General features: G+C 36.4%; 1 protein-coding gene across 50 annotated transcripts in view; it reads right to left on the reverse strand.

Moving 5' to 3' along the window:
- Positions 1 to 21,280, reverse strand: part of Trip12 (thyroid hormone receptor interactor 12) — a 126,225-nt gene that overhangs the window by 33,661 nt on the left and 71,284 nt on the right. For 26 of the 50 annotated variants that reach the window (NM_001031659.3, XM_063267250.1, XM_063267247.1 and 23 more), the window contains 13 exon segments: positions 747 to 954; positions 4,017 to 4,135; positions 4,393 to 4,621; positions 5,769 to 5,922; positions 7,623 to 7,779; positions 7,867 to 7,984; positions 10,214 to 10,379; positions 10,469 to 10,537; positions 11,762 to 11,923; positions 12,077 to 12,169; positions 13,064 to 13,159; positions 13,244 to 13,279; positions 15,377 to 15,525. In NM_001031659.3, coding sequence (NP_001026829.2) covers positions 747 to 954; positions 4,017 to 4,135; positions 4,393 to 4,621; positions 5,769 to 5,922; positions 7,623 to 7,779; positions 7,867 to 7,984; positions 10,214 to 10,379; positions 10,469 to 10,537; positions 11,762 to 11,923; positions 12,077 to 12,169; positions 13,064 to 13,159; positions 13,244 to 13,279; positions 15,377 to 15,525 — 1,756 coding nt within the window. 50 annotated transcript variants of the gene reach the window in all.

Below are 21,280 nucleotides of genomic sequence, written 5' to 3' on the forward strand. Positions count from 1 at the left end.
TTTATTTATTACCTAGGTACACTCTAAATTTCAGAAAGGAGTGTGGGTTATCACATACAACTTAGATGGCAATATTCCAGTTTCTAACATAAAAGAAATAAAGCACTTAAATGTGTGATCTTCTAATGCAATGACAACTTTAAAAAATCAACATAGTAAATAGTACAGCAAAGAAGTCACAAATGACTTTTTACCTTACCTTTAAGAAGCAGTCATGTGTTTGGTAATTAAGGTTAAATGGGAAGGCCTTGCTTATTGTTTCTTTTTTTTTTTCGCCCCCGGGGCTGGGGACCGAACCCAGGACCTTGCGCTTCCTAGGCAAGCGCTCTACCACTGAGCCAAATCCCCAACCCCTTGCTTATTGTTTCTAATTTTTTATTTTTCACCACACAAATACCTTGATATCACAAAAGCATATATAGAAGAGTACAAAGTAAATGCAAATTTATGAAAAAGAAACAGGCTAAGATACTGTATCTGGGACGCGTGTGCTTGCCTGCACCTCACTTCCTTGGGTACCAATGTAAGTGATGTGCATGCATTCCATGTACCTACAAAACAGAGGCCAGTAAAGCAGCTATACCGTTATTTTCTTTCTATGTGAAACGTCAGAAGGGCCAAGTAAATGCTTCAGTGGTAGAGGTAATTGTCAGTATTTTCTGAGACTGTAGATTCTGTCATTGCCACCACCAAAAATCTCTCTGAGATACAGGAAAACTACATTAAGATTCCGAACAAAAACTCACCCTTGAGGGCTCAGATCCAGAGAATCATCTCTGCTATGCTGCAAGCTAGGCGACCCCAGATCAGCAGAGGCATTGGTTGCTGCTGTGGCAGTCCCGCTGCTGGCTGGTGTTGTAGACCCCAAGGATCCAGACCCATTTGTACATGCCTTCGGGGGACTTGTCAACAAAGACTCTGATTCTGCTAAATGTTTTACTTGATGCATCACTCCTTCACGGCAACAGGGACAAAAAGAAGTCAGTTTAATAGGAGACAAGAACACACACCACTATACAATTCTCAAACGCTAATCCTAGTAAACTAGAAATAAAGCCAGGAGAAAGCTAGAGAGGGAGGCAAGAGGTAGAGAAAAAGACCAGGTTTCATCTTGACTCAGATCAGGATACCTTTATTGAATGTCTTCTAATTGTCCAACCAAACTCATATAAAGTTGCTACTCAAAATAGATAGGTCAATCAGCCTTAAAAAGAGAATACTATCCAGAAAGGGCTATTGAAAGGTGGTAGTGATCATCCATCATCAGAATAAGGACTAAAATATAATTTGCAAGAATGGGAAGGGTTCCTATAAGTGATAAGAGTCTCAGTGTCTGTCTGTCTGTGACCTATTCAAGAAAGTTTGTGTTAAGTACATGAAAATCTGTGGGTGAGATTTATGTATGTATTTTTGGGGAGTAAAGTCCAAGTCTTGATTATTCTTATTTTAATTTTAATTTTATTTTATTCTGGTCATTTATTTTTTTCCTTTGGTTTTTTTGTTTTGAGTGTTGTGAAGATCTATGCAGCTCCAGCTTCCTGGAATTTTCCATGTATTTTCAGGCTGGCCTCAAACTCAGAGATTTGCCTACCTCTGCCTCCCAAGTGCTGGGGTTAAAGGAGTAGACTGCCATACCTGGCTTCTATTAAGATTTTCTTTTGGGGGATGGGAGTGAGGGAGGGGAGGACACGATCCAATTTAAACCTCAGGCACTTGATTCAAAACTACATTTTATATAATTTATATATACATTTTATATACTGAGGACAGTAACAGGTAAGACGAATGTACTCAGCAGACAGACTCAAATGATTTTTCTAAGGATTTCTTTAAATAATGAGCTTGCAAAACAAAAATACAGGAAGCTAGAACACAGTATAGGAAAACCAAGCTCAAAATGAAAGGAAACTTTAGACATTTTATGAGCATGGCCTAGATGTGTGAAGCCAAAGCCCACACCCATCCATGACATATATGCTACAGATATACTTGAGGGAAGAAAATAGAATCTGAAGGCATAGCAGATTTCCTAAGTAAAAAAAAAAATCACTTGGCATGGGATGGAGATGAAAGGCAGATGAGAGGAAACAAAAGCAAAACTAAAAATGGGTGATAAATCTAAAAAAACAAATAAGACAAAAGAGAATCTGAGACTAAAGACAAAAGTATGTAACTAAATATTTCATGACTACAGAAAATAAGTGAATGTGCTCCTGTACACCTATCTGACTTATAACTGTCACCTCTGCATAATGGAAAAAATATTGCTTTATTTATTTTCTTTTTTGGTAAATTGTTTATTTGATCAAAGGTAATTTTATTTAGTTACTTAGAGATAGTGTCTCACTAAGTAGTTGGGCTGAAAGTCAAGAGATCAGCACTCCTTTGAATTTAGGGTACCACCAGGCCCAAAAATAATTTTAAGTACTTAAAAAACAAAACAAAACAAAACCTTCTTTCTGCTTTGTTTCCATTATGTTAGTCTATCATAGTTTCAAAACAAGGAAAGATAAAAAAAAAAAAAAAAAGAATATATGAAAAAGTGGCCAACTCTAGCAGAGCATGTCATCGCTGGAAGCCTCTTGCTAGCCAGGTGTGGTGGCATGGGACTTTAAGCATTTAGGAGAAAGAGGCAGAAAGATCTCTGATTTCTAGGACAGCCAAGGATACAGAGAAGAAACCTGCCTCACTAATAAAACTAAAAGGCTTCAATAAAACTACAAGGACTGAAAGACCTTGGAATACTCAGCCTGAATGGGTTGACTCAATCAAATCTCTCCCACTTCAGGGCTCAGGCAACAGAATGGAAGAGAAGGTGGCAATAATTTAAGAGCCAGAGAGGATGGAGGACACCAAGGCATCAGGGCCCTGTAAAATCGGTGAGACCGGCATGGACAGAACTCAAGGCAGAGGGTACAGGCCGCCATGGGTCTGTACCACATGGAGTCTCACAGCTCAAAAATGTAGGCACACGCCCCATGCCTAACCCTAAAACTATTTCCACCTGTTAATCACTTGCAAGTGAAAACTTAGTATACTCCAAAAGAATGTCCCTGAGGAAACCAACTACTTCTAACGGTAGATTGAATCCCAGAAGTAGACAGACAACAGAAAGAGAGACACAACAGCATCTTTCGAGGTTTGTCTCGATGTCACATGTCAGGGCTCTTCCACTTTCCCTCCCAATTCTGATGTTTTATTATTATTTTATTTATATATTTTTCTCTTTTTATCCTACAGGTTCTTTGCAAATATATTATGGCTTTCACTGTAGTGTATGAATAAGTCTCTGCATGTCTCTTATGCCTTTTGTTGGGTTCTTTCCTTCTGTTTGTTTTGTCCTCTTCTCTTGTTAGTTTTATCTTATAATTTATTTAATTAACTCTTTACAGGCCTGTTTATTTCCGAGAAACAGAAAGAAAGTGGATTCCAATGAAAGGGGAATAAGGGAGGAACCGGGAGGGGAATCCATAATCAGGATCTATTATGTAAGAGAAAAAAAAAAAACCCTATTTTCAATAAGAGGAAAAAAGAATAATGAAGGGCTGGAGAGATGGCTCATTGGTTAACAAATTGTTCTTCAACAGGACTGAAGTTCACATGTCAGCACTCACATGAAACTCTACAACTGTTAATCCAATACCGAAAGATCTGATGCTTTCTTTTGGTACCAGTCATACCCATTCTCAATCCATCCTCAAACATTAGAATCGTTACCTTACTGATATGATGCACTGCAACCTTATTCAAGGAATAATTATGAATTGAAGCCTATGACTGCGGCCAATCTTGAGTGCATGGAATGAAAATGACTAAGAGCATCCGTCAGAGTGAATCTCAATAATCCTGTACTTCCACAAAATGCACATACATCCTATGAAACAAACTCTGCAGATTTCTGAGCTCTTAAACATCTCATGTGAACAGAGAATACTTTCCTTAGAGACAGTGATGTGTCACATGAAGTTCTATCTAGACTAACCTATTCATCATTAATTTATCAAAAATGGCATTACCTTCCCTCCTGAAGTAAACGCTAAAAATATCGGGTAACTTTTGCATTAAGATTTCTGCCATCTGAAGAGCCCCAACTACTATCTTCAGGTCTTGGCTTGAGAGCATGGAAGCAATGTGACTAAAAAAGAAAAGCATTTGTGTATAAACCGAAGTTGGTTATTACTTTTGGTCATACTACTTAAAACTTAAGAACAAAACTCAATTCCAACTTACCAACTATAATTATATTAATTATGTTTGAAATATTTAAAATTAATGAAAGCATTATTTCATTATCATTACTTCATTTTTTTCTGTACTAAGATTCAGAAATTTCAAAAATTACAGATTCAGATTTAAATTTCTAAAATATTTTTACTATTTCCATGAACACACCTTGAAACAGCATGATTTTTCAGAACATCCTTTAGAAGTTCAGCATCAGCAAAATAAATTATCCTAAGAATTGCTCTAAGGCACTTGTGTCTGACCGCAGGCCCTGCTGAGGAGCTGTACACTTCATAGAGAACACCAAATAAGGTCTTAATGAAAGACTTAGCCAGTTCCGGATCTTCTTTCATGAGCTGTGCTCGAGCATCATCCTTCTTTAAGTCTGAATATCCACCTGTTATTTAAAAAATGTACAGTCATGCAGTGACCAACTACTATAGAAGCACAGTTTTAAAAAAAAAAGTATTCAGCCAAGCAACTATTTGAAATGCTATGCAATATTTTTTCATTATAGAACAGACATTAATTATATGATCAACTAGGGCATACAAGGATAACATTAAGAGCCTACTGACCATTCTGACCAGATAAAAGCATCACTATACTTAGGTATAGTAATAACTATATACCTCTTCCTTGTCTTAAACAGTCTAAGAATACTAGGGAAAGTTCAAACTAACCCTAAAATACAAGTGAAACTAAAAATGAGCAGAGTGAAAAAAATGTATTTAATTTTGTTCACAAAAAGAGTATGTGTAGCTGAGGATGTGGCTCAGTGGTAATGTGCTTGCCTAGCTTATGTGAGGTCTAGGGCCAATCCCCAGTACTGCAGATCACACAAGAAGAATATGTGTTGGGGCTGGGGATTTAGCACAGTGGTAGAGCGCTTACCTAGGAAGCGCAAGGCCCTGGGTTCGGTCCCCAGCTCCGAAAAAAAGAACCAAAAAAAAAAAAAAAAGAATATGTGTAAGGAGAATGTAGCTATGTAAGGAGATGATGAACAAGGGAGTAGCCAACTATGTTTACATATCTAGAATGTCCCTTTGTTTTATAAGGTCCATCTATTTACATTTTATAACATAAAAGCTTTGAGAGTACAATAGTATTTTACATAGTATGAAGACCTAAGAAGGCTCAAACATTTCCTACCTAGTCCTTTTCTGGTAAGGAGCATTAGTTCTAACAGGCATCCCAAGACAGCATTTAAAGAGAAAAACATTTGTGGGATGCGTAATACTACTACTTCATTCATAATATATTTCTAGTGAAACATATATTATTCAATGCTCAATTAAACTGTTACTATGTAAACAAAAACATTACAGGGCAAGCAAGAAGGTAAATAAGTGAAGTTATTTGACAAGAATCCTAAAGATTAGAACCTACAGGGTGGTACAACAGAAATGGCTCCAAGTTATCCTCTGACTTCCTTGTGTGTGTTGGGGAACATGTGTGTCCATGATCCACACTCATACTCAAAAATCAATGTAAAATAAGCAAGTCACAACCATACAGTTCTATTTAAGTCCAAGGATACTTACTAGTGTTAGTATTGGCTAAGGGGTTAGGTTTTCTCTGAATGGCACGTGCTGTTCCCGTGTCCTCATTGATTTGCTGCATAGAATTAAAATCAATAGTATAAACTCGTCCCAGAGTGGACAAGCTTATCTCATCCTCACCGACCTGATGGGCTGCCTGAGAGCAAAGAGAGAGAAGTCTTGAATATAAACATGTAGAAATCCATTACCTTAAATACAGCAGGGACACATGCTATATTTTATATATATATGAGGCTAGTAAACTGACAGAATGTGGAAATTTTAGTACAGTTGATGACAAAACTCAGTTGCTTAACAAATCATTTTAAATTAAACCAAATCATGGGCTCTATAAGATGCTAGTGATACAAACGTCCAAGTAAAATATAGCTTAACTGATAAAAAATACTACTTGCATTCAGAAGAAAAAATGCATTATAAAAGAAATATTGCAAAAAAACTTTAAAAAAAGTATTGCATACGTACTTAGAACTCCAATTGTTATAAAACACTTTTTACCTGATAAACTTCTAGTAACCCACTAAAATTAAGCCAAACACCTTGTAGAATTGTTCTTAGGTAAACAAAGACAACCTCATATTTACACGTTGTCCTAAGCCTGTAAGACACACAACTAAAAACTAAGATCTAAGATTAATAATCATGATACAAGCGTTACACAGAAAAGACTATTATTCTTCAAAGTCAGACATCCTAGACGTTACAAAATGCTACATATGCTGATTGCACACCTGGAATCCCAGCACTGAAGAAGTTAAATCAGGAGTTCTCCAGGTTCAAAGACAGGCTATATAGCAATAATCTACCACTTTAAAAACAAACAATCAAGCAAACACTCTTCTATAAAGTCCAATCTAAGCTAAGACTCCTTGACAGAATGGTATAACTATCTGAAAATAGAGAGCAAACTAATAGCAAAGATGTAATTATTATCAGGAGAAGGCTAAAAAGAAAACACAAGGTTAGAGACTAAGAGCACTGGCAGGGCATAACAGACCCGTTGACAATTAACTCTCATAAAGAAGCTGGTTCTGAGTTCCTTTACCAAAAACTTTTAGAAATTAGGCCACGTCTTTAAAATAAAGCTCTACAGGACAGATTAAGATGGTTGTAATTTTAAAGGTATTATATTAAATTTAGAAGAATTCTGTGTATGTACTGAAACTTTTAGCAGAAAATGAACAGTCTCTCAGGTACTACAACACTTTTCTAGTATCTTTTTGTCATCTGAGAAATTGTGATATTATGCCCGTTAATAAAAATGAAACCAGAAATCACATATAAACTGTTGTTAACATTTTGGTATATTCTTCCATTTTATTATCCATTTTCTTCTCTCTTATACCAAGTTACCAAAATTTTCAACATTTGAAACATTGCTTCCATTTATGCTATTAAAATCTACTGCACTACTACATACTAATCTATCACAATTTTCATATTCCCACTAAGGCAGAAACTATGTTTTCACTTTTTTACTGATTAAGTATGAAAAGCACACACTGGGATATTTCTTCTGGGTTGAAATAGTAGACCTGCTTTGAAACACAGTCTAACTCTCCAATGTTTCCTTTTGGAAACAAAACTATGGGACAAAGAACTGAGATTACTTGCTCCAAGCCAAGCAGGTAGTTAGCAGCAGAAGCAGGACTAGAACATCATGTTTTCTGACCTCAACAGAATGAGGACCTTCTTTCTCAGGAGACAAAATGAGAGAATCTTGAGTTAATTCAAACTGAGCACACTTAAGCACACACAACCACCTCCCCATTTACCATCCCTACACCCACTCTCCACAAAAATAGACATATTTAAACGGTACAATGAAACTACTACCTCAATGATCCGGCTGTCAATTCTGTTATAGGGGTGCCAGAGGCCTCGGTCATCTCGCCACTGCCATATTGCACCATCTGTATTCTGCGCATTTCCCTTTTTCAACATGGTATCCACTGCAAAAATGCCTTCTTTTGGTAAACATGGCATAAGTTCACTGAAAGTAAAAAGTGCACTTATTTTAGTTACTTTCTGCGCCATCTGCAACTGTTAACACTTTCAAGGAAAATCAACCCATTTTTACCAAATCAGAGATGTCAGCTCATACAGCTCTTGAGGACTTCGTGGAACAAGATCAATCTGCTCTTGACAACTTCCATTGGAGGCACCACATAGGAGGAAGTGAAGTGTTTCTGCAATGTCTGTAAAGCCAACAACAACAAAACATAAGCCTATTAAACTAAGTGTACTCATTTATTTACAAGGTACTCATGCCCTAGAGTGGGGCAAAAATTAAACTTATACAGAATATGAAAATTAAAAACACAACTCAATTATACGTGTAAAGAGAATAGCAGAAGGAATTTATGTAGCCTTTAACCTATGGACTCCCATCCTGAGGGAACATTCTCTAACTAGAGGCTTACCCATAATTTCAGAATATTCAGAATCTTTTGTTACTTTGAGGAGGACAGTACATTTGTACTAATAGAATGCACCATTCAAATATATTCATATACTCAATACTTCCTATTTAAATTTACTGAAATCACATGGCATTACTGTAAACATCCCAAGCTCACATTCCCTGTCTTATGCCATACTTACAGATTAACTCAGCAAACATTAAAATATTCTCCATGTTAATTTTCCAGTTCCTCAGGGGAACTCTGGGGAATTTAGCATGATAACCACTCAGATGCAATAATTTTGTCACTGTAATGGCTAAGACCAAAAGACAAATCTGTGGTGTGTTTCTATATTACCTCCATGTAAAAATGCATGAATTCACAAAATTACTTTAAGTATATTCAAAAGGGTACAGTTTTGCTAACTTTATTGAGCAATATGAATATATGGGTAGTACTTTACAAAAATGCTTTATTCAGCTTGAGGATGGAATTCAGAGGCAGATTCTAATCATATTTTAGCTTGGTTCTTCAGCACCACAAAAAGAAGTAGCCCTGAAGTTCTTTAGTTTATTTTATTATAAAGATACCATAAAGTGATCAGGGAAGTAGTTAAGATACAAAAAGGAAAAAGGACGGGGGAAAGCCCATGTTTAATTAATTTCTATCACTGCAGAATGAAAATATACTATCTGTGGAAATTTCTCTGGAGAATGCAAGAGGTAAAAGCATGACATTAAAGGGAAAGAATCTAGTGTGTTCAAAGAAAAGGAGTGACTTCTCAAGCTGGTATTTATAGACTACTGAGCCCCACACAGTAATTAACTAGCAAGAACCTGTACTCGAAGTCCTGGAAAGTCTGGGCTAATTAGGTTTCAGAGATCCTAGAGACTTCAGAATAAAGAAAGTGACCAAACTACTTGAGAAGGAGTTAAACATTTATCAATTGTGGTCACCAATAATCTGCCTAACTATTCGCTTGACTCACACTGTCATTCTACCAAGGTCTGTATCAATGCCATTAGTTCAAATAAAATGCAATGGAAAAGGAAACTAGGTTTCTCCGAAACAAAACACTGCACTGTCTGAAACAGTGGGGTTGGTCAGAAGTTGTGTTATCAGTTAACCACAAAACTGACCCTCAAAATCATACATTAAAGTTTCAGAACTGGGGCTGGGGATTTAGCTCAGTGGTAGAGCGCTTACCTAGGAAGCGCAAGGCCCTGGGTTCGGTCCCCAGCTCCGAAAAAAAGAACAAAAAAAAAAAAAAAAAAAAAGTTTCAGAACTGAGTAATAAATTATCAATTGTGCTTCAACAACTATTAAGTGTATAAGATGTCTTCTACAACCATACCACCTTCTAACATTAATTTACGAGACAGGGCCTAGTAGAAAGTGGCCAGCAACAATTTGTCACTGGATAAAAAAATTTTGTAAAGTCATTAAAAATTAGGGGTAATCATTAAGAAGACATAAGGCCAAGCTTTCTGATAAAAAAAAAAAAATAGCATTCTGTATTCAGAAAATTTACTGGAAAACATAAATATGAGCTCAAAGAATTTGTTACTGAAACAAGTGGTTACAAGTAAAACAAAAACTAAGAAAACTAACAATAGGTCATTAATGACTAGTATGATATCTCAATGATCTTGAGTGGTGTCCAAGAACCAAAGGTGAGTTTTAGGAATACATAAGATTACCAAGCCAGGTATACCAAAACACACCTTTTTAATCTATGTACAGGTAGGCAAGGCAGGTGGATCTCTGGAAGTTTAAGGTCTGGTGTACTTAAGTTCTAGGATAGCCAGGGATACACAGAAAGACTGTCTCAAACAAAACAAAACAAATAACAAAAGAGACCTTAGTACTGCTGGAGGTCAGATAGGCATATACCACTGAGCTAAATTCCTACCCCACCACTTTCTTCTTCAATGATATTCATGCTTGCTTTTACTTTTGGGATTTAAGCTGACTTATTAATGAACAAGCTGTCTTAAAACACAATAATAAAACAGTACTTACTTTGTTTCATAAGTTGAACAGCTAATGTTGGACAGTTGGAACACATCAGAGAAAACATGCGAACCACCATAATAAACATCCCAGAACTTAAAATTGGTGGAGTCACTACCAACAGTTGTTGGACATTTGTGAGTAGATCTTTGGAAGCAACCTGTTGCAGTAAGTTCTTCATGAACACAAAGAAGACAAATTATTATGCTGTGGTTTAGCAATTCAACAATATGAAAAATGTATTACCAAAGACAATAGACGCACCTCCTCGTGCTGAAAGTTGTCCACTAAACGTGCAAAACAAAGGCAAGTGCTTTCCACTGACTTTTTGTCCTAAATTTCACAAAGAAAAATAAAGAAGTTCACTAATTTAAAATGTTAGCACCTTCAATCACTTAGTTCCTACTTTAACCCTAAATTTCCATAATCTCATTAGTAGACATGAGCTTTGAAAAGGGAAACCCAGCAGAAGTACAGTTGGCGATATTAAAGAATATGTATATGTAAATGTTTGTCCAGGCATAGCTGATGCAGGCTTGTACTGAGAGTATTCACTTCAAAAGCAGCCTAGATTAGCTTTAAAAAGAAAAAACGTGGGCTGGGGAGATGGCTCAGTGGTTAAGAGCCCCGACTGCTCTTCCAGAGGTCCTGAGTTCGATTCCCAGCAACCACATGGTGGCTCACAACCACCTGTAATACGATCTGATGCCCTCTTCTGGTGTGTCTGAAGACAGCTACAATGTACTTAATATAATAAATGAATAAATCTTTTTTAAAAAAAAAGGAAAAGAAAAAACGTAGTACACCTCTATCATTATCACTACAGAAGTATAGAGGACAAATGTGACCCATCATCACCTTATAAAAAATACCTTTAAAAAAATCTGCGCATCTAATTTTCACAAGGTTTAAAATATCTATCTCTAGTCATCACAGCACTGGTAAAGTGTAAGACTACAAAAACCACCTGCTTCTCTCTGACCTACAGATATAGAGCTCAGTCTCCTCTATTCAAATCTGATTTGAATTCTGCTCTTCAAACTACATCATTAATGTTTTATCCTTTACATACTTATAGGCTCTCCTCCAATCACAACAGGTGAAGTCTGTTCTTTTCATTTCTATTTCTGGACAATCAATCTCTCTCTCTCTCTCTCTCCTAGTCTTTTTTTTTTTTCTTTCTTTCTTTCTTTTTTTCAGAGCTGGGGCCCGAACCACTGAGCTAAATCCCCAACCCCTCTCTCTTCTAGTCTTAACCTAAGCCCTCTGTTCCCAATGCCTTTTAGAGGAACATTCTAAACGTAATCTGATCTCACAAAGGAGCATCTTAGTTGGTGCAATAATGAAGTCATTAGTCAATATCAATAGAAAGATACTAAATGTATACATAACAATCCATTTGTGTTAATACGACAAAATTGTGTATGACTGGACAATATGTTTCAACAGAAACACAGATCAGAATGCTTTCTGTTACAGACAAACAATTAGAAGAACTCAAAATTTGAAATTATAGTGATAAAATTTTCATGATATAGAAAAAGATTCATATTTTACCTGATGAGTTAGCCTTTGGGTAAGCAATGGTAGGGAATCTGCCACAAAATGAAACTCATCTGGTGTGATGCTCTGGCAGCAATTGGCTGCAATTGCTAGTGCATTTCTTTGGGCATTGATGCTGAAGAATTCGAGATACAACAAGCAGTCTGCCAAACCACCCTGAAATGTAGAAAACTGTTAAAATGAAGAAAAAAATGTCCTATTAAAATGTCGAGCACACTGCTTTGGGGCAGCACGGGCATCTTACAGAGCTACAGTTAAGGAACTAGCACAACAACATCAAAGGAAACACACTTTAGCAGTAACACTTACCGCCTGTAAGATGGCTTTACTGTGTCGCCGTGACAACATCTCCAAGGCAGTCAAGGCCTGCTCTGCCACATCAATACACTGAATAACTTGCAGCTAGGAACATTAAAGTAGGTATCAAGGGTTATTATTCAGACGAACACTGTACTTCCTCTACTTGTAGCCACTTAACGACCTCCAACACACAACCAGCCAAACTAGCAAATGGTCACCCTGGGTAAACACTACACAGCATAGCTGACAGTTTCCTCCTGACAAATTACGCAGTGCCACGATCCGAAAAAATATATTCCCAGAGAGGGTTTATCTAATAATTTTTTTAAACCAGTTTTAAAATTTTAAGGTGTATGTCATTAGAATAATTATATTTAATTAGATGAACTTTTATTGTGCATTAAAAAGGCTGTTAGAGAATATATACCAAAAGAACAATCTACTAGCCACTGATCATATGAAAATTTTCCTTTCTCCACTGGTCAATTCTGTGAACACGAGCAAGAAAGATCCTTTTCTTAGCTATCAGTATAAACAGCTAGCAATTCTACTGTCCTGTTGCTATTCCTTTAACTATGTTTACAGATCGTAGTTGTGTGTTTATGCAATTGAATATACACGTAGCACACATGTCAGAAGTTTTCACCTTCAACTTTGTTCAGGCAGGTCTCAAAAGTCTCATTTTTTTCTCTCTCCTTTCTCCTGAGCCTACTGATACATGGCACTACACCTGTCTTTTTGAAATGGTTTAATGAAATTCTTTTATGTTGCTCTCTGATGTTACTATGTTAAATGCTATCATTAAAAATAATAAAATTTGGTTTATTTGATAATTTATTAGTTTTAGCTTTTTTACAAATATATAATAATTTTATATATAAAAGTTTTCTTTTTGTTTTGTAAATACTGGTTAAACACACATACTACAATTACATCATAGACATTACAACTTGACTTGTGTGTACTTATGAACAAATTGGGCAAAAGCATGATTACCTTTTCTAAGAAAACAGGGATAGCATCTACTACAACAGCAGATGACCGAGGGAGCGCTTCCATCATATATGTTAAGGCTCGGCAAGCATGATTCATCTAGAAAACATGGTGAGTTTGTATTCAATAAATACTCAAAATAAAATTTAGACAGCAGTTTAAAAAAATACATGATGTACTTACAATGTCAAAATTATGTTCCATCTGCAGTAATGTTATCTGTTAAAAACATAACAAAGTATTAGGAAAGTTCCTGAAATACTCCTTCTTGCACTTCACTGAAATGGAAAGATTTGTTTCTTTCACCACAGAAAAGTAAAATCAAGATGCACCAGACAGCATTATACTCATGGTGACATTCATTACATCAGTGGTTGACAATGTTGTTGTAAGGCACCACAATTCCATGACATGGCCCAAATTACAAAGCATCATTTCTGTGGCTTACAATCATTTTAGTAGTTCTAATACCCTTCAGAAAGCCCAATAACATCACTGAGGACTGACCAATTGACACATAATCAGAACCGGCAATGACTGGTATTTCTTGAATTAATATTAGCACAGACTGAAGACCACAAAAATTATGTGCATGCCTGCAAGAAGTAAGTACAACTGTATCTGCTCAGTAATCATAAGGTAAAATGTGATTTGAAAATAGGATTGATCACATCAGAGACTATAAATGTCAAATCAGTGCAATTATTTCACAAGTGAAATAATTGAAGTCTAAATTTAAAGTATTTTATTGTTAATTTAAAGTATTCTATTGTTAAAAGACTACTGTTTGTAAGAGATTGCAGCTGTTTTAATCAAGGAAGAAATGTAAAACTGGAAATTTTTAAGTGAGCCGTATTTCAGGTATCAAATACCCTCTTCAATTAAATGTTGATAACAATGAAAGCATATATTCTAATGTAACACCAAATCCTTATGTGGCTTCTCAGTCCTAAATCATTCCTTAATAAATATGTGTAATATAAACTTTGACAATTTATATTTATATTTAAATCAGTCACTTAAAAAAGACAGGGCTTTGGTGCTAACAGAAAAGAGCACCAAGTTTCTTTTTTTTTTTTTTCCGGAGCTGGGGACCGAACCCAGGGCCTTGCGCTTGCTCTACCACTGAGCTAAATCCCCAGCCCCAGCACCAAGTTTCTTAACTGGAGATGGAAGCACTGGGAAGTAGTGCCAACAACCCTGCCTCCTGGGGCCAGAGGCGGGCGATCTCTGTGAACATGAACTCAGCCTGGACTACAAGGCAAGTTCCGAGATGACAAAGGCTACACAGAGACATCCTTTATAGAAAAGATGGAGTCAACCAGCTGTTAACAATTCCTCTATACCAAGGGGAATGTGCATGATCATAAATGCAAATGTCAATTCTTAAATTTCATTTCTGTTGCTATGATAAAATACCCCCCAAAAAAGCAAAGTAGAGGAGAAGGGGTACATTTTTAAAGTACAGGATAGAAGACATCATTTCTGGAAAATCTAGGCAGGGACTTCAAGCAGCTAAACAAATCAAAAATGAAAACAAAGTTAATGTGTATATATTTGCTTCTGTTTGGTACCATCTCTATATTTATAGCCTAGGATCCCCTCTGCCGAGGGGATGGTGGAGCCCACCATGGCTTGATTGTACCAAATAAGTTAATGTAATCAAGGCAACCCCAGACATGCCCACAGGCCAAAGTGGTCAAAAACCCTCCTCAAGACTCTTTTCTCAAATGTTCAGCTAGTAAAAATGCAAGCCAAAAAAAAAAAAAAAAAACAATCCTGCTTTATCACTAAACAGTTTCCAACACCAAACCATTCAAAAGAATAGAATGTGCCAAGTGATGGCTGTGTGATACTCTGACCAAACGAGACCATCTCATATACTTCCTAATATAACTTGTCATCTCCTTGGATTTGTAAGAAGGTATAGTATTGATTTAATTTTCAGGAATAAAATATCCTATAAATCCAATATTTATATAAGCATAATGGGATAGCGCCAGGACTGACTTCCCAGACACGTAAGTAACAAACAAGTAATCTTTCTCAAGCAGAAAGAAAAACCAAAGCAAACTAGTTTATACTGCCCCAAAGGCTGGGAAATTGAATTTAAAGCCTAACATGTTTTAAAGAGTATCAAGCTTCACTGATGGGCTGAATAACTTAAAACCATTTAAGTAATGAATAGCAAGTAAGTTATTTCATCAAAAAAAATTGGCGCAAAAATATTTTGAAGTTGGATGTGCAGCTCACTGAGAAAGAGCATTTATCCAGCATGCTCACAGGCAAAGTAATCCAAAAGAAGAACACACTTACCAAAGCTGGAACAACACTCTTCACAGGAAACCCTCCCAGTGTCTCTTCATTCCCCATGACCAATAGCTGACACATTTCAATGACTGCCTGAAGCTGTTGACTTTCATCACTGGCTTGTAGTCCTTGAAGAAGCTGCTGGGCCTTAGAACCTTCAAGGGAAAAGGCATTACTTTTAAATGTTGAGAGCAAAAGACATACATGACTTAGCAGATAATATTATTCTTCTAGGACTTCAATTCTGTCTCTGGGAGCCACGCCAGGAAGCTCCCAACCACAGATAAATGCAATTCCAGGGACTCGAACAGCTTCTCTGGACACCTTAGGGATTCATGTATGTGTTCATAGACAGATACTCACGAAATTATGAAAAATGTTAATCTTTTTTAAAATTTAAGACAATGAGTTAGGAAGGTGGCTTGATAGTATTCTGAGACCAGATTTCAAAACAGAGGTTTGTCTAATCATGTAAAAATAAAAGACAAAGGACAGAAAACTTTAAATACCCTCTCTTGCTAACAAAGCAAAGGGTTTGGGAAAAGGATGTGTCTATAGCAAGGATAGGCCTATGACACTAACACTCAAGGGAGAATTAGCTGCATCTTAACATGATTGAAGTGATTTGGTGTCTGCCTTCAACTGAAACAAACTGATTAATTTTTAGCAGCAAAACTAAAATCACCACAAACTAAGAACAACTGGTAGTTTGGCTAAACTACACTTTCAAAAGAAATAAAGGCAGTGAGTACAATGTTAGTCAATAAAATTTCTTATCTATAGTGTCCAGGTATCAAAGGAATGCTAAAGTTTTTTTTTTTAAAGGCATGCAAGAATTACCAGTAATTCCTAACTTCATCTAAAAAGGATGAAATGCTGTGTACCGAGTTTGTCTCGGCAACACAATCACCTAAGGAGAGAAGTGCTGGCAAATTACACAATCCTAAGTGTAATTGTTATCAGTGAGATTGAGATTATCTAAAGTCTGAACTTCGCTAAAACATACCCACATCCTAATCCTAAGTACCTCTGATGAGTAAAAATCCAATTACAGATTTGGAATGTAAGATCACTTTGTACTCTTTAACAATGGGGGGGCGGGGGCCCTCAATAGTAGACATTATGTGACCAGCATGGATGAGGCCAAGCACTCACACTACAAAGCCAGAAAGCAAATAGAATAAAAGCAGCAGTCACCTGTTTCTTCAGAAGATTAAGTGTAATTATTTTCAAAATGCAGTACAGATTAAAAGAGAAAGGTGCTTAACGCCTGGCATTTAAAGCATTGTGGGTTATGCTAATATTAAAAGTATACTCTTCTCCAAACAAAAACTTACTGAGAACTGTACTGCTATGTATATCTGGCAAGTTATCAACATGTTTAGTAACAACAGAAGACATTATATCTATGCTGAAATCAAGTATATGGAAGAACTGTACTTAATTTTGTCACAAAGATTAAAAATATTAATTTAAAGGGAAGCAGGAATTAATGAATTCAGAAGCAGGCTGGCACTGTTAACATAATTGACAACTCTGAGGAAAATGGGATGGTCCTGCTTTGGTTGAAAGCCACCCACAGCAGTCTGCATCTAACTACCACCTCAATGTCAGCAGAGACGGAAAGGGGAGGCTGCAGTACTGCAACACTAGTTTCACCTTATCTTTGTGTGTGAAATTTCAAGAACATTCTGCATAGCCACAGAGCAACACTGCTTGTTAAACAGTGGAGAAAAAGAATTGGCAAGCCAGCATTTTTTATTCAGAGCCAAACAGTAATTACTTTAGGCTTTGCAGGCCATATCATCTCTACTGCAGCTATCCAACTCCGAGTCTGGTATTGTAGTTCAAAGGTAGAAAAAACAAAACTAATAAACATGGCCCTGATCCAAAAGAACATTAAAATTCACTTAATTTGCAACTTAAAATATGATGCTCCATTTTTTTCCAGTCACCAAAAAAATGTATGAAACATTCTTACTTCTCAGGCTACATAAAAACAAGCAAGAAGAGCCTGTGAGGTGGCACAGCCCAGCCTGACAACTTACAAATTGAGCTCAATTTGTAGTGAGAAAAACAACTCTGACAGCTGTCCTCTGACCTCCACATAAACGCTCATGCACACATTAAAAAGAAAACAAAATAAAAGCAAGCATGGGTTAGATAACAGTTTGTGGAACTCTTAACATGTTTTAGAAAGAGAAAGAGGGATGATAACTCCCAGAAGTTACCTGGTCAGGCCTCTTCAGCTCTTTTAGGTAAAATGTTAGAAATACATAGTAAAACTAGTAAATTACTAGACTTAAAACTGGGAATAGAGAACTGAGAATTAGGAAAAACACTTCTAGAATAGTGACAAACTCTAAAATAAAATTTAAGCAATAGCCTGAGAATACAGCTCATCAATATATAGGCTCAACTGCCCAAAACTACCAGAAAAGGGGGAATGGGGCAGCACTACAAAACTTCAACAAAGAAATCTGAAATAATCAATTGCCTAGAAAGAGCAAGAAGGTAACAAAAAACTGCAGCAAACAACTTTTAGAAAAACAAAACTGATGATATATTAGGTGCGGTGACTCACACCTTTGATCCTGGGACTGTGAAGAAGCAGGTGGCCTCTAAGTTCAAGGCCAACCTGGACTACACAGAGAACCTAAGCACATACACACAAAAAGACAATAAATGAGAAAATGAGAAGCTTAATGGAGATAAGACTATAGTAATCAGAAAGAAAGTGTTGATTGAGAACATTATGTCTAAGAAAATATCCTATAAATTTTGAGACACAAGAATTTCTCAAACAAAACCAAATGATTACTGGTCACTCAACTCCTATGAAATATGGTCCTTCAGCTGGAAATAAATCATTTAAGCAGAAATTAAGCACAATGAAAAAATAAACTTTTTACATTATATCCAAAACAATAATTGTGTGTTATCAAACTTCTAACAAATGTCTGATAAAAGAGGAGGCTGGGACTAAACTACAAAAATTCTCAAACTATTTTTAATATGATAAAATATTAAAACAAAGCAGCTATAATAAATGAAAGCTATATGTAATAATCTCTAGCGCAATCACTAAAACACACAACAAACAACAGAAGAGAAAAAATATTCCAAGGAATACAAGATGGATATCAAACTTACCAAAGTTAATAACTCTCACATTAAGTTTTGTAAAAAGACCCAAAATAAGACACTATACTAGTGTTATACATAAGTAGAAATACATAGCAGTGGGGAATTTACAGTATCTAAAAAAACCGCTGTGTACATCTATCATTTGATCAGCACTGTCTGTATAGGAAAGCAGGAATCTGTCAATATGCCCAATTTAAGACAAGAGGGAATACAAAGTGACTGAATTTGGCTCTCATTTTCTCATACTAGAAAGAAACTATCAAAAAGGCTCAGAAAACTAGATTCAAGGACAGTCTTTATTACAGAAGGTATAAATTGACCTAAGCCAGATAGTTAAAGCCGTTTAAAAAATAGTTATCTTAAAATTAAAGATTTGAAGGTAGTGAGGGTATGGCTATGACCAGCCTTTAATCTCAGCACCTGGGATCTCTGTGTGTTAAGGCCACCCTGGGCTAAATAGCCAGGCTATGCAACTGAGAGACCCTGTATTAAAAACACAGACCAACAAAAAGATTAAAAAGTAACCTCAACAAGACCCATAATCAAACTGAACAAGGTAAACATCAATGAAAATCACTAAAATAACTGGAACAAGTGCAAGTCCACTGTGTCCCCAGCCACATTCACACACCTCTATAAAAACCCTTGTAACTTAAGAGGATACTAAAACCACTATCTTCCAAGGATCAAACTCAAGGATCATGCATGAGCTGCCTCTGGACATGTCACCAATACTACAATCATTACAATAAAAATAGGCTAGCTTTTTGAGTGATCATTTCTCATTGGGCTGGGAGTTAGGGGTACCAAATCCAGGCGTAGAGACGCAAGGTTAAGAACACTTACTCTTTAAGATTGTATTTGATTCCCAACTCTCACATGGAAACTAACTATAGTTCCACCCGCTTGAGCCTTCTGAAGACACTGCATGCACATGGTACACACACACACACACACACACACACACACACACACACACCTTCAGGCAGGCAAAACATTCATATACATAGTCAAAATAAATTTTAAAACAACATAAATTTTAAAACAAATACAAATATAAAACAGCCACTAGAAGTAGCAATTTATAAAAAAAGATGCTTATAGAATATCTTAACAAAAATTTGATGCTAGATACCATTAAGGAATAAACCTAACAGTAATCTAATTGGGTATTTGTGCTAACAAATTTTTTATATAATGAAGTTTTACTTTTGTAATGTCAGTAATTTAGTTCAAACTACCACAAGGAATAATATGGGTTAAGAATAAGACTAGCAGAGAGATGGATCAGCAGTTAAGAGCTATCGTTGATTTTCAAAGGACCCAAATTCAGTTTTTAACATCCATACCAGGCAGCACAATAGCTTGCAACGCCAGCTCTATGGACCCATCTCCCTTTGCTGGACTCTGAGCTCCACCCCATCAACACAAACACTTATGCATACACATGCACAAGGACAGGCAAATGGGCAGACAACATACCACAAAAAATATATACGGGATATGGGGCTAGATATGACTCCATGTTAACATCTTATATTCGAGATGAGCCAGGTTCAATTCCTAACACCCTCGTGGTGGCCCACAAACTTCTGGAACATAGTTCCAGAAGATCTGAGGTCTTCTTCTGGCACTGGTGGGCGCCAGATATACAAATGGTATACAGACATACATGCCAAGCACTCATAAATAATAAAAATTAGTAAGGCGTGCAAGCATTACACCCAGCTAAATATGGGATTTCGATTATTGACAAACTTACAAGAGGCCCTGACATAATTTTTCATCCCGATCTTCAACTTAATGAAATGGCAAAATAAAGTTTGTTTATTTATTTAAAACAACAACAACAACAACCAAGAAGCATATTAACTGACAGCAATATATGAATCCATATTAAAATTTAAAATGTTCTGAGAATAGCAGTATGATAAACATAATCGCACTATTCGACATTTTAACTGGCCTAGCTTATAGTTAAAATATGCGTAGATGCCGATTTAGCTTTCAGTGTGACAGGAATGACTAGGGACAAAAACAAAGCAGTACTTGCTGAGGGCGCTCAACTATGGCCTGGGCTGTATTTAATTTTTATCCTTATCATGTCATTCCCTAGCTCAAAACTATAAAATGTTTTCTAACCACTCCACATTGTGGCAAGCCTACCAGGGCATTCCATGACTTGGTAGAGGTGTACACCTTTTGGGTTTCAACATCTATCACTTCCGCACTTCCCTGTGGCTGCTCTACTGTCTAAACACATGCAAACTCAGCCCCCAACCCATGCAGCATGGATTCTTTTTTCTAACTACATTTAGATTTCTATGAAATCTTCATGTCTTGGCAATTTCTCTCTAACCAGACTTCCTCTATCCTTTCCCAGCTGGCCTACATTCTTACTTATTTCCTTCTCTGTGCTGAAAATACTGCCTGCAGTGTATTAATACATATTGTATTACTTGTGTCCAAAGTAGCTCCAGTAGAAAACAACAACTCAGCTTATAGTATTATTAGTATAATACCAGCATCTAATAAATGGTAATAAATATTTAAGAGTTCTCAAGAAGGCAGGTGTTGTAGCATCCACCTATGAATCCAGTAAATGGGAGACCCAAGGACCCAGAATTGTAATGAAGTTTGACTCAAAAAGGAAACCTGATGGCAGGGTGTATTACCCTGAAATATAGGGAAAACATTTTAAGTTTTCTTGCTATTAAGCTAGAAATGGGTTGTTGTGTTTGGTTGGAGGTGGGAATACATAAT

The sequence above is a fragment of the Rattus norvegicus genome, chromosome 9 (genome assembly GCF_036323735.1).
Source record: "Rattus norvegicus strain BN/NHsdMcwi chromosome 9, GRCr8, whole genome shotgun sequence".
NCBI classification, from domain to species: Eukaryota; Metazoa; Chordata; class Mammalia; order Rodentia; family Muridae; genus Rattus; species Rattus norvegicus.